The sequence below is a fragment of the Chlamydotis macqueenii genome, chromosome 3 (assembly GCF_036417535.1).
Source record: "Chlamydotis macqueenii isolate bChlMac1 chromosome 3, bChlMac1.mat, whole genome shotgun sequence".
Lineage (NCBI taxonomy): Eukaryota > Metazoa > Chordata > Aves > Otidiformes > Otididae > Chlamydotis > Chlamydotis macqueenii.
The window spans coordinates 86,907,261-86,924,598 of record NC_141558.1 but is presented as its reverse complement, the minus strand read 5'-3'; the positions used below and the strand labels follow the sequence as shown (position 1 = coordinate 86,924,598).

The 17,338-nt window shown below is 48.2% G+C and overlaps 1 protein-coding gene across 3 annotated transcripts; it reads right to left on the bottom strand.

Annotated features, from left to right (window-relative positions):
* Nucleotides 1-401: 401 nt before the first annotated feature.
* On the bottom strand, nucleotides 402-15,126 carry CCDC167 (coiled-coil domain containing 167). Of its 3 annotated transcripts, none has more exons than XM_086745956.1 (4): nucleotides 15,081-15,126; nucleotides 5,920-6,014; nucleotides 3,415-3,467; nucleotides 402-1,276 (listed from the first exon to the last, which is right to left on the bottom strand). In XM_086745956.1, the coding sequence occupies exons 1-4, from the start codon at nucleotides 15,117-15,119 to the stop codon at nucleotides 1,173-1,175; spliced, it is 291 nt and encodes a 96-aa protein (XP_086602082.1). In that variant the 5' UTR covers nucleotides 15,120-15,126; the 3' UTR covers nucleotides 402-1,172. The 3 variants fall into 3 exon arrangements, with proteins under 3 accessions (XP_086602082.1, XP_010119133.2, XP_086602081.1); XM_086745955.1 differs by lacking the exon at nucleotides 402-1,276 and adding an exon at nucleotides 1,284-1,822; XM_010120831.2 differs by lacking the exon at nucleotides 15,081-15,126 and having other exon boundaries at nucleotides 5,920-7,199.
* Nucleotides 15,127-17,338: the final 2,212 nt, after the last annotated feature.

Sequence of the window (17,338 nt, the reverse complement as noted above, 5' to 3'; positions counted from 1 at the left end):
TGTGTTAGTGTGGATACAAGAGAAAGGCCTTGCATGGTCACATTTTCAAGGCAGTCCCCTTTTAAAGGCTTTCCTGGCCAGTTAGCAGACACTCAGGGCTACCTTGCGTATGGTGCTACATCAGAATGAGAGGGGACTACGGGGGACAGTCTGCAGCACTTACCTGCAGCATGCTAGGCTGCTGTTCCACTCAAAGGCAGCAAACACTCAAGTAGACTGCAGGCCACAACAGATCAATAACCAACTGTTGAGACCTCGCTGACCAGGGACATTAAGTGTCCAACCCACTCTGGGCTTACTGTGGTGCAGTGTGTGCCAGCAGGGAGATGGCAGGATGAGAATTAAGCGGTGACTGAGAGGCATGTTACAAAATGGGGGGAAAAAAAAAGAAAAACAGGAGCTCACAAGGTCAAATTATTTTATTTAAAGCTCTGCAGAGGCACTTCCATCCCTGGGAGCTGGTAGTAAATTCTCTTCTGCAAGTGTTGATTCTCAGAAGCACAAAATGCTACCAAGCTCTGATGCACTGGAGAGGTAGGTAGATCTTCTCAAAGCCCAAGCACCCAGATCTCAAGTTGGGTGCTATCTGCTCGCAGAAGAGAGACCTACCTACCTCCCTCCCATCTGTTTTTGTGAAGGTAGGATTCCTTTGGTCTTGTAAGTCAGTGTGGAGGAGGAAAAATCTTTGTTGACCTCAGCTCTGGGGACATGTGGAGTCTTTAGGTCATACTACTCAAATTACCCTTTGATTCAAAGAGCTTGGTGTCCCTTCAGCTTATGGCTGAGTTGTAGGAACCAAGAAGGTACTATGTATTGTGACTGGGCTGGGCAGAGAGTGCTTGTCCGCAACCAGAGAGGTCATCTTCAAAATGGAGAATGCACTGCCTTCCTGCATTAGGCTGAATGGTCTTGACTGCGTATTGGGGAAGGCAGCACCTTGAGCTCTGCTTGACCTTCTTTCCAATCACAAGTGTGCTATGGTTTCTAGTTTGTCTTCTGTCCCCCTCAGTTCTCAAGACAAAAAGGTTCCCTACAACAAGGCTTGGAGAGGATAAAGAACAACAGCAATTTGAAATGCTGATCCTCACCCTTGGGGGAGGCACAGTGATAAGAAAAGGAAGAGCTCCTTGCAGGAGAGTCATTTGGTCAGCAGGGAGAATTCTTGAGTGCAATCACATCGTCCAGCAGGCGTAAGTAAGAGCAATCAGCAACCCCATGGCCACAGCAAGGGCAGCATTCTTGCGATTTTCCTTACGAAGCACGCTCAATTCTTTCTCTGGGAAACAAACAAAAGCCTTGGCTGTGAATGTTCTTTGTGTCGCAGCTACATCTCCTTTCAAAACTGTCTTAAAAGCACAATGCTACCTTGGCCATAGGCAACTATTTTGGGATCAGTATGCAAAGCTGCTAATTATGAGATGTGCTCAACAGGAAGTAAAATAGTAGGAACCCTTCCATTTGTGAACTCTCATCACGTCACTCTCAGTAGCTGTGCTGGGGAATGCTTCAGTGCCAGACCAGTTCCTCTTTGCAAATGACCTTGTCTTAGGACCCTACTAAGGACAGAATGGATCACTAGAATAATTGCTTGTTCTCCAAGAGAATGAAGAAGACTGAGGGTAGAGACCTATTTTATTTTTTCTAGATGTAACAGTCTGCTACCTTTTCCTAGTGCTCAAATTTACTTAAGTACAAATGTGGCCACCTTTTAATGTTGCAGATTGTGGGTTTCCTTGTGCCCCAGAAGGATAAGTGTGGAACAGGTCAGAGCCTGGACACTCATTCTGTTGGGGTCGGCAGCTTTTTAGAGATAAGTCACTTTCTGTGGTTTACAAAAGAAGAAACATAGATGCAGAGAGAGGAAGGAAGTCCTGCTGATCTCTATTTCTGTTCCATTCCCTTTACCAGAGATGAGAACCCCATTCTTGCTAGTTCTGTTCCACAAGACTTTGGATGGTATAGGCAAGAAGTGAGGCCTACAGCATTACACACTGCATGGCCAACCAGCAGTAATTATTTTGCAGGGCAAGGCTGGGTGCAGACTGTCTCCAGAGCCAGACCGCTCTTGCTGCTGAATTCAGCTGCAGTGACTGCACAGGTTACTGCACCTCTACACTTTGCACTAGCCAGCTCCGGGGGAAAGCCCTGGTGCTGCAGGTTCCCAAACTGGTGCTGCTATCAAGAGAGGCTTTTAGCTGTTCTTTCTGCCCCCATTCTTTACATGGTACAAGCATTCTCATGCAACCACAGAGCAAACTGCTTGAATCTGCAAGGCTACAGAGGAGGTGGTATGGGCAGGAGGTCACATAACCCCAAGCACAGCAGTCACATCTTAAACTGATGGAGCAATGCCATCATCAGCAACTGCAGTTCATGGCCTCAAGTGTGTCAGCTGGAATAAGCAGAGATTTAATCAGAGGCCATAGCAGTGATTTAAAAAGGCTGTGTGTGTTGTCTGTTCTGTTCCAGGAGGAGCAGCCATCACCATTAGGTGAGGCTGTTGCTGCTGTCTGAGCAGCCTGTCAGACTGCTCTGTTGGTGCTAGCAGTGATGGCTGACTGCTGGTAAAAGGGTGGCAGTGATGTGCAGAGTCTTCTGCTGTCTCTTGTGGTAGGCCCTTAGGGAACAGCTTTGAATCTGTTTAAAATAACTGTTAAGTCAAGTCTTCTGGAAACAGTCCTTTAGCGTGAGTTAAAATTATAAATTTGCTTGCTGTGCCTCAGCTTTCAGCTCCCCACACCTAGAAGAACACTTCTGCTTCTTTCCCTTGTGTGAGCTCTGGTGCTTGCACTGCTGCAGAGTGCTGTCAAGCAGTTAACACATTGATCAACACCAGGAGCCTGAAGACATGCAAAGCAGCATCCCCAGCGGAATGGAAGTGCTGTCAAACATGCTGTAGCTCAGAGGGACTCTCATTTTAACTGTCTACAGCAGGTCTTGCAGTAGTGTGAATCCCTATGCTCATGTGCTGAATGGCCTTAGAAACTGATGCAGTGAGAGCGTTCCCCAAGGAAAGTAAGCTTTGCTACACTCCAGATAGCACTTGCAAGCTTGCTTAGCAAGCCTCTATTAAAAAAGAAAAAAAAAAAAGAAAAAAAAAAAAAGAGGGGAGGATGTTAAATAACCACTAAAGCCAATCTGTTGGCTAGGATTATCTAAAGACTGGTAATTTGGGGTATGTGAAAGTGACATCTTTTCCCCCCCTCATTAGCTGATGCTATGACAGCACAGCTCAAGTGTGAGGATCTAGACTCCTATTATAATACGCTGACCAGATTTCCCTCAGTCTAGCTCCCTTTGGTTGAACCTAAATTCAAACGCAGAAGTCAGAGGTAGCAGGAGCTTGAAGATGAAGCTAAGCTGCAGCACTGATCCCATCCAGCCCAGAGGGACCATTTTTAATGAAGCTCTTACCATAGTTGTCAGCTTTGGTCATTAGTAAGTTTCTCTCTCTCTCCAGTGACTTTCTGTAATGAGAAGAGGAGTTCATTACCTGTGAGGCACAACACAGCCTATTTCTTTGCTTATATACTGGAAGAGAGGCTGTCCCACTGCCAGGGATATCTGCTCACAGAATGAGCCCCTCACCCTTCACTGTGGAGAGGTGACAGTTTAGAAACCCCTAGCTGTGCAAGAGAAGAGATGCAGCCGTTTTAGATTACTTTTCCCTTCCCCCAAACTGCTTCATATCTCTCCTTTCAGGACAGTGCCAGTGTATGCAAGTGTGCTAGAAAGGGGTCCGTGTGTCAGAGAGCCCCCTAGTCCATTGCCTCTGGTTGGCTAGGAAGTTCTGCCAGAGCTACAGCATGGGGCAGGATCCTGCCCCTTCAGCACATCTGGTTCAGTGCTGGAATGCTAATTCTTCTCACCAACTGAAGCGAGGACCCCTTTGTCAGAGGTATCCAGTTTACATAAATTTGTCAACTCAAGGAAACAAGTTGAATCCAAGCCCAGTAACAATCAGTTAAACAACCTGTTAATAGACTGAACACAGGACAGTAACAATAAAGAGCAAGTCAGGCCAACCCAACCCTTGTCTTAAACTGCACAAGATGATTAATTAATATACAGTTGAAAATATAAAAGCAAAACAAATTGCCTGAAAGCAGCAGTGTTTCAATTACAGCGGTGAGGACACGGTCACTCCTTTCAGACTGTGTGCATATAAATAAACATGCACTAACAAATTATCTCCTGGTTCAGAGCAGAGAGAGAAGGCAGCAAGTGTAAGAGAGTCTGTTTTTCCCCTTGGGGCAGAGCAAGAACCTGTAGGAGGAGAGAGATCCAAATCTATGTGTACAGCTAGTTAAGTAAGGGACGGCAAGAAAGCAAGCTACGTCAAAGCACAAGGAGGAAAGGGCTCTTAAAGGCAACTGGCGAAAGGCAACGCGGAGTGCAGCCAGGAGGCAGTGAGAAGACAGACATACCAACATAACTGAGCTGCTACTTAAAAACCTGCCTTGTGAAGAGAGTCAAGGGAAGAGGCTTTGAGAATGAGACATGAAGAAACCATGACAACTGAACTTCAAAATGGGATAGCAGAGCTCTGCTTTGTGTACTGCTCACTGAATCGATAATTTTGATCATGGTACCTTCCCTCCAGAGCTTTCTGAATGGTTTGGGTTAAGTCAACAGAATTTCTGTTTCCATCTCCATACAAGTTGTAAAATTCATGAAAGTCCCCAGGAATCCCTAATCCTAATTCTTTGCTCTAGGCCCTATATTTCAGAGAGAAATCATACAGATATATTCCATCCTGTCAAGTTACCACAACTGTACCTTTGGTTGTTGGCCACCTCAGTAGCAGATAAAGAATACAGACAGTAAAAAAATAATGAAAATTTACGCCTAGATGAAGGACTGCTGAGATGAGGAGCTAGAGAGATGAGGGACAGGAGGAAACAGGACCCTGCCCAAATGTGGATGGGGATAGAAATCCTCCAGTAAAGGAGGAGGAAAGACAGAGAGAGGCTGGCGTAAGGAATGGCAGACAGAGAAAAATAACAGAGTGGAAAGGAGGAACAAAGAAGATAACCTGAGGCTGGTAAATATCGGCGTGTAAAGATGCCACCACTGCTAGGATCACTTCTAACTGGGTAGGACAGTACTGTACAGCAGACACCAGGACCAACAGGACCACTCCCTGGGCCTATGATTGAGCTTCCCAGCCTTTCTGCTAGGAGCAGAGCAATAAGATGCTGATGACTGTCCTCAAGCAGACAGATTTGAGCATCAACTGGGTGATCTAGGATTTCTTACTTCACAGTCTAGAGAAATATCAGGTTCCACCTGCATCTGCTACAAAATTCAGGTCAAAGTCCTTGCTTGAGTGCTGGCTCTAGAAACCTACAGTTGCCTTTTCTATGTCAATGATAGATTTCAGGGGAATTGTCCCTCTTCCCTTTACCAAGGAAAGCTAGTGTGTCCCTCATCCCTACATCCAGACACATTTGCAACACAGGCACAGATAGAGTCACTTCCCTCAGCCCGTTTTCCAGTTGCAACCTAGCCTGGTTTGGCCCTCAGTAGTAGTTGCGGCACCTCTCCCCTGACTGAACTCGGGCAGCTTCAGCAAAGCTTGAGTAGCAGCATGCAGTGACCTTTGCCAGACTCACAAAGCTATTTCCTAGCAGGCCAGGAACCAGCCCTGCAATGAACCGGCAAGTTTTAGGCACTGTTTGGCTGGTTGTGGTGCAGGTTGGAGAGTGAGGCTGTTGAGAAGATAAAGCTCTCTCCATGTATCACTCAACTTCTCACCCTGGCAAGTTGCCCAAGTAAGCTCCAAGCTGGGGGAAGAGAGTCTTGTCACGTGGAACCACACATTCCCATCCCTTCAAGAGCCCTTGCTCAGTACTACAGCAGGATGACAGCTAGCTGAAGTGTATAGCCACAGCTGTGAAAGGAGGTGATCATCAATACCTTCCTTCAGGGCTGAGCTTCTCCCTTCGCAATTTAAGATCCACCTCCTCCATGCTCTGTCTGCAGCGTGCCAGCTTCTCCTCCAGTCCATCAATCTGAAAAACACCACACCAGTCACTATCATTTCCTCTCCCAGCTAACATGGATCCATCCTCCCTGAGATGGGAAGCGTGGCAGGTCAGCCACTCCACCCCCTTTCTCCCTAAATCAAGAGAGGAACAGCCCCAGCTCTGGGTAGAGATCACAGCACAGAGAGCCTTTTTCCTCCCAGATCAGCCTGTGTTATACCCCAGGCAACTGTGACATCGTTATCCCAGACACAGCCAAGCCAGCTCTAAGACTCCCACCTGTGTGGCTGGCCAGTGCCTTTTTGCTAAGATCTGATCCTGTTCCAGCCTGTTCCAGTTTCTGTGCATGTGGCCGCACAAGCAAAGATGTAATCTGAGGCATCTTTATGCAATTAAAAGAGGATAAAATCAGAGAGATTGGCCTTGGCCAAAGCCCGTGGGTCAAGTCTTGATTTAGTGCTGTGAACAGATGCAGAAGTTAACGGGACAAGACTACAAAGCCCCCCCAGCTGTCTGCTTGGGTGAAGAGGAGACAAAGGGGAAGACACTGATACCTCCCATCTCACTTACCCAGCTACACCTACAACAACAACACCAGTCTGCACAGTGTGCTCAAGAGAGCATTCACCACCACCTCTACCCTGTCTGCACGCCTTTGATCTGCACCAAGTTTTGGCAGCAACGTGTTCCCATGCAGAAAAATGCTTGTTATCTCCTTCTGTCTCCTCGTCGGGTTTCCTAACAGCTGCCCCTTCCTGCGGAGGGGAGTAACTGGGGATAAGTACAAGAGTGCTGATCTACTTGTGCACAAACGGGTTGCCCAGGAAGGAATCCTCCCATGAACAACAGTTCTCCTGGGAATCATTCCTCTTTCTGCCTAGCAACCAGAGCACAGACATCTTCAGGAAAACTTTGTCTTTCAGGCTTGCTTCCAGTAGGAAAACAGTAGGACTAGTCAGATGATAAGAACACAACATCCTAGCCTGAGAAAAAATGGCCTCGGTGCCCTCAGGTGGCGATGACCTCTCTTTTTAGCTATGTAGCGCAACACTCCTGCTGTGTCCGATTCTCCAAGCAAGGCCAAGGCCAGTGTCGTAGTTCAGCCCCGATCGGGACCAGACTACGCAGTCTCTCTCTCACTCCCCCCACCCTCCGAGAGAACAGGGGGAGATGATATAAGAAAAACGGCTCGAGGTTTGAGATAAGGACAGGGAGAAAATCCTTAAAGTTACCATTACGGGCAAAACAGACTCGACTTGGGGAAAACTGTTCATTTATTACTAAAACTAGCAGAAGAACAAGACAGAGAACAAGATAAACCTCCTCCCACCCCTCCCTCTTCCTGAGCTTAACATTACGTCCACTACCTTCCCCCGCCAAGCGACACAGGGGGGAAGAGGGAATGGCGGTTACAGTCAGTTCATCACGTGTTGTTTTACACCGCTGCTTCATGGTCGGGGGAAGAACTCCTCGCATTCCTCCCCTGCTCCATCGTGGGGTCCCACCCATACACCACAGTCCTTTGTGGAACTGCTCCGGCGTGGGTCATCTCTTCCACAGGGTGCAGCCCCTCCAGAACAGCTGCCCCAGTGCGTCCATGGGTCACAGCCGCCTTCAGGCATCTACCTCCCCCGGCGTGGGGTCCTTTACAGGCTCCAAGTGGATCTCTGCTCTTCTGTGGACCTCCATGGGCTGCAGGGGAACAACCTGCTCCACCATGGTCATCACCACAGGGTGCAGGAGAATCTTGGCCAGGAGCCGCATTACTCCTCCCCATCCTTCTTCACTGACCTTGGCATCTGCAGCCATTCCTCTCACAAGAAAAGGTCTTCACAACAGGCTGGCAGAAGCCTCTCAGAATCTCTTCACATCATCCAGCTCATCTCCTCTCCACTTCTTGCAGCCAGGCCGGGCCGAGTCAGGCTCAGTCGGCTGCCTGGCGAGAGGCCAGAGGGTGAGGCCTGCAAGGCCCATGAGGCCTGCGCCTCCCCCTCTCTGCCTCTGCCCCCACTCAGCCTCTTCACATCTTCTCCTTTTTTTTCCTGTTTTCCCCTTCTTAAATACGTTATCGCAGAGGCGTTATCACGGGACATTCTGCTACCAATCGGCTTGGCCTTGGCCAGCAGCGGGTCTGCCCTAGGCCTGGCTGAGTCCACTGAACAAAGGGGAGCGACTTTTAGCAGTTTCCTACAGAAGCTGCCACCTTAGGCCCCCCCTCACTAAACAAAACCAGAACAGCCAGCTAGATTCCTGGCAGCGTGGCCCCTCCATGGTGGTAGCCTTCACAAACCAGAAGCTAAGGGGCAGCACAGTCCCAGGTAAAGTACTGAGGTGGAATGAGACACCAGCTGCCTGGACACCAGCCCCAGAGGTGGCCCAGAGCACAAATGCTCCCATAAACAGTGACAGGGGAAACAAAATCAAAGGTAGTGATCCCTCATTATTGCTGCTTTGGAGATCAGCTCCATCCTGAGCTCATTAGCAATCTCACACCTTCTGCTCCGGAAAGGCAGGCAAGCATTATAAATAAGCAGGATGGGAGAGGAGGCTTGACGTAAAGGGAAGAACAAAGCAGACTGCAAAAAGGAGTTTAGCCGGCTGAATAGTCTCACCGCAAGGAGCACAGTAAAGCTGGGGAGGGGGCCACATATAACAAGGCTCAAATCTTTGCATCTTACCAGATACCAATTTCAAAGTCCCCTGTTATTAGGCAACTCTGCCAGGGCTGTTGAGATGCCAAACACCACACAGGCACCTGCACAGCTTCCCCTCAGTCCAAGGGGAGCACCAAGGCACGTCGCTTGATCCCAGAACACAGGGAATGGTGCTTCTGTGTTTGGCAATGCTTGGGTTTGCCTGGACGGAGACACAGATATTTCTGAAGCATGTTAGCTGAAAATGCATTCAGTCAGGGCAAAGATCATTGTCCTCCTTCATATCATAGAATCATAGAATGGTTAGGGTTGGAAGGGACCTTCAAAGGTCATCTAGTCCAACCCCCCTGCAAGGAGCAGGGACATCTCTGACTAGATCAGGTTGCTCAGAGCCTCATCCAGCCTGGCCTTGAACGTTTCCAGGGATGGGGCCTCCACCACCTTTCTGGGCAACCTGTTCCAGTGTTCTATAACTCGCATCGTAAAAATTTTTTTCCTAATATCCAATCTAAATCTACCCCCCTCTATTTTAAAACCATTACCTCTTGTCCTATTGCAACAGGCCCTACTAAACAGCCTTTCCCCATCTTTCTTGTAGGCCCCCTTGAGGTACTGGAAGACCGCTATCAGGTCTCTGTGGAGTCTCCTCTTCTCCAGGCTGAACAGCCCCAACTCTCTCAGCCTGTCCTCACAAGAGAGGTGCTCCAGCCCTTTTATCATCTTCGTGGCCCTCCTCTGGACCCTCTCCAACTGGTCCATGTCCTTCTTATGTTGGGGGCTCCAGAACTGGACACAGTACTCCAGGTGGGGTCTCACCAGGGCAGAGTAGAGGGGCAGAATTACCTCCCTCGACCTGCTGGCCACGCTCCTCTTGATACAGCCCAGGATGCGGTTGGCTTTCTGGGCCGCAAGGGCGCATTGCCAGCTCATGTTGAGCTTCTCATCCACCAGCACTCCCAAGTCCTTCTCCTCAGGGCTGCTCTCAATCCAATCCCCGCCCAGCCTGTATTTGTGCCTGGGATTGCCATGACCCAGGTGCAGGACCTTGCACTTGGCCTGGTTGAACTTCATGAGGTTGGCACGGGCCCACCTCTCCAGCCTGTCAAGGTCCCTCTGGATGGCATCCCTCCCTTCCAGCGTGTTGACGGCACCACACAACTTGGTGTCGTCGGCGAACTTGCTGAGGGTGCACTCTATCCCACTGTCCCTGTCGCCGACAAAGATGTTGAACAGGGCCGGGCCCAGCACGGACCCCTGAGGGACGCCAGCTGTGCCAGTTAAGAAAGTTAACTCCAGCTGTTCATCACTGTCATCCCCTACAGCTCAGTCAGTAGGATGCATTACCCCAGTCTGCCTCAGGGTGAACCAAGTCAGCTCTGACCACGCTTATCAGCAAGTTAACTTAATGGCAGAGTGCAGCAGAGTGGAGAGGGAGCGTCCACCCAGTCCAAATTGAGAATGACCATCTCCCTCACCAGTTCCTCCCATTTGCAAATGATTGTGTCTCTGCTCCCTCAACTGTTGGAAAGCCTCACGTACACACACAGCAAGAGGTACTTCAGCATGTGTTACCTGGTTCCTCCTTAGCCAGTGAACTTATTAAAATGCACCACGCCTTCTTTGAAACACACTGAAAAATCATGTTAAATAATACAATTTAATGAGAGCTTTGGCTAGTCAGCTGCCAACCCCACCACTAAATTATCCATGTCATTACACCTCCTATCCTCTCCTCCAGAACTGCTCCTCCTGCTCAGTTTGCCGTTGCCCTCACTAGTACATTCTCTGCCCATACTTTTGTCATTTCTTGAGACATAATGAGGATAATCTGCCCAACTCTACCAATGCTTTTACTTTCTGCTGACTAAAAATCTCCAGATTCCACATAATACTTTAAAAGTTTCAACTGTTTTTACTGCTCTTAAATCAAACCCGAAGTTTGGGTCCCCTGCTGGAGAGCAATAATTTGCTAATAAACCACATACCCTAGAACAGCACCATCAGCTTTGCTGAGCTAGGGGCACAAGGGACAGAAAATAATTTAAAAAAAAAAAAAAAAAAAAAAGGAAGGAGGAACAGATTGCTGAAAGAACAAAATATTTTTCCTCCAGAATCTCACAATTTCTTTTCTTCAGGCTAGCCTGGGTCATGAAGGGTTGGAAGGAGGGATGAGAGTGAGAATTCCCTGATGTTACTCATTCACCATGCCTCAGTTTCCCTACTTGTAAATTAGGACAATACTATCTGCCTCCTGCAGGTTGCTTATTTACACAAGGAGCCTCAGACACCAACCCAAACTATGGGCAGAGCACTATCTTCATATGACAGTGCCATTGCCTCACTTGGGATTTGGCATCTGTTCCTGCAAGGCAGGAGTCTCTCAGCACCTCAGCCATCCAAGTAACTCTTCACTGTAGGGCAGAGAAAAATCAGAGCAATGCCTGGGAATTACTGATTACTCTCTGGGCTGCTGAGGAAACTCCTGGGGGGGGGGGGCGGGCGGCGCATAGCCTATAAAGCTGTAGCACAAGAAAACCTGTAGAGCTTTGGCATAATTCCCTGCAGCAGCTCTTTGGGAGAGCAATCCTAGAAGCAGGTGCACACCTGAGTTTGCTGTGCATGGAAAGCTTTCCCTTCTACTAATACATGAGAAGGTTAGTTGGGGTGCTTACCTAGGCCTACCGGAGGCCTGCATGAAAATGTAGAGCCAAGCTCACTTAGCAACCTCATCACAGGGGCTTATAAGTTGCAAAGACGAACCCTTGCTCCTCCCAGCTCTCTTTCCATGAAGAGGATCCTTTGGGACAGAGTTGAAATGCAGAAAGCTCACATGACAATTCAGGTTCACGTGGCCTGTAGCAGGGACATAGGACTTTACTTCAGCAACATCTTTGAGTAGTGTCAGTTAAAAGGCACAAGTGAAACAGGTACTTCACATCCAGGCGGCAGCTCAGGGCACACAGAGCTGTCCTTCTGCTCCGCAAGAGCCACTCTGGAAATCAAGTCCCAGCAGCTTTGGATACACACAGGGATCTAAGACCAGATGCCTCCCGTGCGCCAGAAGGTATGACAAGGCATTGAGCTGGTTTTGTTAAATCCTGGCAACACTCGCTTGCAATCTGGAGATCTTTTTAAACCAGAGAGACCTGGAGCAGGCTGCAATCCAAGCTGACTTACACGCTTATTCTAAATCTCATTTGTTGGGACCATCTTGGGCAGGGAGCCCGAAATGGCTCACATAAAGGCAGAGACAAAGAAAGAAGAGAGAAGGAAGCAGCTTTGCTTACAGAGTTGAGCTGGATCTCTTTTAATACATTTTGTAATGAATTAATAAAAGCTTTCTTTCCAGCAGAAAGGCTAAAAGCGCTTTTCAAGAACTGGCATCCACCCTCTGCTTTTATGAATTCCCTAATTAAGATACTGGCAAAGAGCCATATCACACATACGTCGACATCCAACAGCGTTAGGTAATGAGGTTTTCGTCTTCTGACCCTCATAAAACAGATCAAAGCAAACTGAAGAGACAGGGGCAAAGTAAAAAAAAAAATCTTCCCCGAGCAGCGTTCTCATGCCTTGTCACCTGCCAGCACACTTGAGCCATTCTTTTCACAGAAGAATTAGTGGTTCCTGCATCTACAAATTTGACCGGATTATTAAAAACAGTCCAGCAGAGAAGAGTTTTGTTTAAATTAAAATGTTAACTGGAAGTTCATGGACACACGTCCATTTTCACCACGCTCTTGGAATCATTTTGCATGCTGGCAAATCATTTTGCAGATGCTGTGCCCACAGTGTGCTTGGAAATATTTACCAGGCAAGCTACTAACCCACAGGAGATGATCCACCAGTGAAGTCCAAGATAAATCTTGGCAGATCAACCCTCTGTGTTCGTAAAGGAGAAAGGGTCGACTCCTACCTGCACCTCCTCCTTCAGCCTTGCAGAAACTATCCAGTTAGTTCTCCCACCCTGCTTCAGCTCAGACCAGTGGCTTTGCAGGATGGCACAGACAGGACTACACAGCACCACCCACAACTTTTTGAAAAATCCAGTAAGAACAGCTTTGCTGAGTAAAGACTACGTTAGCCTTTTCCCTATTCTTTATGCTCTTGCATAGACACTGATCAGCCACTGCCTTGTCAGAAGCAGCAATACACGTTACAGTACTTTCTCCAAACACACACGACATTTTGCAGCTCAGGCACTGCCTGAGCACAGGGTGTTCTCTTTGCATTTAATAGCCCCACTTTTTTACTTCCATGATTTTTTTTAAAGTTATTGCCTGAGCCACAAGTATATTTTTAAGGGCTACAACATCCTGCAGCAAGGAGTTTCACAGTACAGCCACGTATTATGGGAAGAACCAACCCCTCCTGTTTGTTCTGAGCTTGTCAGCTGCTAGTTTCATTTGACAGCCCTAATTTTGTATTGACAGTGAATGTTCATTCCTTGTTTACAAATAGCATACAGAGGATATAGACCTGTATCGAGTCCCCTGGCAGTGCTGTTTTCAAGCTTAAAAGGACCTGGTATGCTTAGTTCCTTCTTGCATAGAAATTTTCCACACCTTTTATAATCCTTGTCATTCTCTTAAGCTCATACCGTTTTCACTATTTTGCTACAAAATACAGCAGTCTTCCCAGTTTCATTTTCCTCAAGAAAGTTCTGTGCAGCTCAGCATTGTCAATAGGGCTGCCTATAGAAAGGCTACAGAGCTATACGAGATGAGAAGTGAAAGTGGCATAAGTCTAAACCACCACATTATGGAGACACATTTATATTGGTTTAAACCAGGCCATATCAATTACACCTGCAATTTGTAAGTGCAAGCTAATCTGATAAGTATCCATATAGAAAATTGCAATCATTTAGCATCATGACTTCAGTTAAACAAGCATGACTGCCTAGATTAGGCCTTTCAAAGCTAGCCATGCATCATGTCATATTAAAACTCATTCGAAAAGTTTTCTTTACAATCATAACAGCTCAGAAGGTAATTCTGAACTGAACGAAAGCTTAAATTATGAAATCAATATCTTGGATGTCACGCATTCTGACACCTGAAGCACAGCCCCGTCTTCCTCTGGCTTAAAGGGATTTTGTTTTCTTCCTCTCTAACTTCTATTCAGTAGCTTTCTCATCACTGCAAGGGAGAAGGATTTTATCTTTTAGTAGTATCTTTGCACTGAGAGTTTAAGTTTACACCTATAACTGAAGAAGAGTAGTTCTACAATCACTTCAAGAGTAGTGTGTTCTATCATTACAACTTCTAAAAAAAATTATCTAAAGATACCACAAGTCCCCACACATTTTACAAGAATTTTCCGTGGCAGCTAAAATCAGTCCTTTTTCATTCTGTGACCAGTAGGTCCTTGACAGGCTCACCCTTTTTACGACCTCTCCTTTTTGTAAGGTAGACCCTACCATCTCAACTCTCCTTGTCTGTCACATCTCAAACAACAACAACTAAAAATTCGCTATTTCAACTCTCCCCACTAGGCTCGCTGAAGAGAAGCTTGGACAGTCAGCATACTCCCCTCTGGACTCCCTTTGGTGGTTTTATTTGGGTTAGAGTGCCCAGAAATGTCTGTTTCTCTAATGAAAGCCTAACTAGATGAAACAGACCAGAAAACTACTATAAACTGAACTCCCATTCATATGGCACAGTAGGACACTCACCTTTACATTACTGGCCGATGAAGCATACACATGACAAGCCCCAACTCCTTTCGCTGGCCTTTCTACCCTGGCTATTGTGGTCCATTGTGCATATGCTCATCTGAAAGACTTCAGGACTGACAGGCGAGCAGTGAGATTTACTGGACCAGTCCTGCCCCATTTCAGCCATTTGTCAGGATGGTTCAGGCTTTTGCTGTCCCCACAGTATCCACAACCCACAGACTGGAACTATGGCCTCTCAGCTGCCTCCTCCAAGTCAGTTCGGGTAGCACCGTTCAGTGCAGGAGCCAGAACGAAGAATGCTTCAGTCAGACCTTAACCAACATGCCTGAGTTTGTTAATACAAATCTAAAGCGAGAGCTTGCCGCAGCACCCTGCACTGGCACACACGCTTACCGCCTCTCCCTCAGAGGGAGCACAGGCTCAAAGGCTCAGCAGGAGTGAGGGCTCACAACGCTATCGCTCAGCCGAAGGCCTGGGACAGCGGACGGAGCACAGAGCTCTTCACTCGCAGGAGGGCCCAGTGCAGGCCGTCCCGCCTCAGCCTTCTCTGCTGCCATCGCACATTAAGATGGCGGCCGAGCCCGGCACCAGCACAGCACAGCCTGGTTGGAGCCACGTCCCCGAGCCCCCGCTGCCCCGGCCCTCCCCGACACCCCCCGCTCTCCAGGGAAACGCTGCTTCCACGGTGGCGGCAACAGCCGCCTCGCCCCAGCCAAATCCGGCCGCGCTCCGCACCACCGCCATCCCCCCCCGCCTCACCTCCCGGGCCACGCTCAGCCCCTCTCGCCTCCTGCCCATGGTCCCCGGCCCGGCCGCAGCCGCGCATGCGCAGCCTGTCGCGCCGCGCCACCACCGGAGCACGGCCACGTCCGCCCGGCTGCCGCCATCTTTGTGAGGGGCTGCGCTGTGCGGCGGCCGCCATCTTGGTGGGGGCGCTTGTGCCCGGCCCCCTTCAGCGAGGCTCCCTGGGGATGGAGGTGGCGGCTGTTGTTCTGGCCGTGCGAGTCCGTTTTGGAGTGGTTTGAAGACAGCCGAGGACGTACAGCATGGTGGCCCGCGGCAGTCAGCGCAGTGCCTGTTGCTTTGTGCCAGCGCTGTCCACACCTGGCTCTCCCGGCTCTGGCAGCAGCAGAAGAGGGATGGTTGGGGAAGGACCAGCAGGCTGGGAAGCTGAGGTGGGACGTCTCAGTCCCTCTCAGACCTGCTTCTCCACCCCTCAGAGAGCCCTGCTCTCTTGGAGTGGGTATTGGTGGGGGTATCTGGTGTGCTGTCTGGCCGGGCATGCACTCTGGGCCTGTCAGAGGGCAAATCTGGACTGATCAGCTGGTTTTCCTCCAAGGGGAGCCAGCTCAATCCTGCTTCTGCACTGCTCAGGTCACTCCAGTCAAGCTCTTGTGTTGCTGCGGTTTAGGGCTCATCTAGGAAGAAGGTGATTTCTCAGAAAAGCAAGACACCTAACAGGACCATTGGTTTGCTGTGTGTTACCATCACTGAGAACTTCAGGTTGTCCTTGGGGCTTCCTTCCCAAAAGCTAGCTTTATGCTAAAGCAGCTGCAGGAAAAGCCAGCTGTTTGATCTATCAGGAGACAGCACTTCGTGCACACTAGCCAGTTCATTGCAGGATGCTAATCACAATTTTACATATGCATGGCAGCTTTTGTCCTGACCCAAGAAAGCTTTTTATGAAACACTACTATCTTGTATTAAAAAAGAAAAAAACAGCAAGAAACACCACGGAAATGCATCTGTCTTCAGGGTAGGACATGACTGCTACATGACAGAGAACAACAGCTATTTGCTGAGCAAAAAATGGAAGGCTGGGCAGCAGCAGCAGCATTTATTAGACACACAGACTGAATTTTCATTTTGGCTAAATACTCTCTACTGACTGAAATTTTGCTAGGATGGCAGGAGTGCAGATGCCTGTCATAGAAGGAGTGATAGTACTAATACCTAATTAGTGTGTTTCACTTTTATTAAAAAAAAAAACAAACAACCCTACATTTTTACTATGGGAGGTGGCGTGTGTTGGTAACAGCATCAGTCTCATTTTCTCTCTGGAGAAAGTGAGGGATAGCTGTACTTTTCTCTCCTTCCCAGTCTGATACTTGACTGTCAGAACTCCCACCTCCAAGGTCCAACACAGATAATGGCTTTCCAGGCAGAAGCAGTTCAGTCAGAAGGTGGTAAAGAAGCTGAGTAGGACCCAGCCAGCGGTCCTGGGAAGGCACAGCACCAGGGGGAGGGAGAAAATGAAGAAGCAGGAGAATGTTATTTTTTCCCCTCTTAGACAGAAGACTTGCTTAGTGAGTGTAAATACAATCTTAAAATGTGTAGAGGTTTGAAGAAAACCCATCTGTTATGGTTTGCAATGGGATGAAATAGCTATCAGTTCAGCAGAAAGCATTTTCTCCTTTACAAAGGTGAATATTGATTCAGGGGACGACTGTCAATTCTCACATATGCGCTCCTCCACAGAGACATACATATACTGTTTTGTGGGCAGATGAGTGTGACCTTTGTTGTCACACCTTTTGGGAAGACAGAGAAGGAGAACTGGTTCCTCCCTCGCAAGCAAGCCACCATTCCCACCATCGCAAGCAGCTCTTTTCAATTCACATGTTTTTCCTCCTGGCCCTTCTGAATCCATCAAGCTGATAACCTCATTATGCCTGTCACCTGGTCTTAGGTCTCCTGGCTTTGCCCTGAGCTGGCACCCTCTTTTCAGCCTTCCCTGTGTTACATCTTCATTTCCTTTGTAATGTGATTCAGGTCATCTACATGCTGATGCAAGAAAGAAAAACTGTTCCTTTTCCTCAGGAAATTTATAATATTTTCCTTCTTGAAACCTAAAGGACAGATCTGGAAGTTTTTCCGTGCAATGACATCAGCTTCTGTATTTTAGAATATCTACAGACATGAGTATGAATTTAAACTACTTCATATCCAGTGGCTGCTGACTGGCCACAGGCATATTTAAGCTGGGAATCGGAAGTTTCTGGCTTTGAGAGCAATCA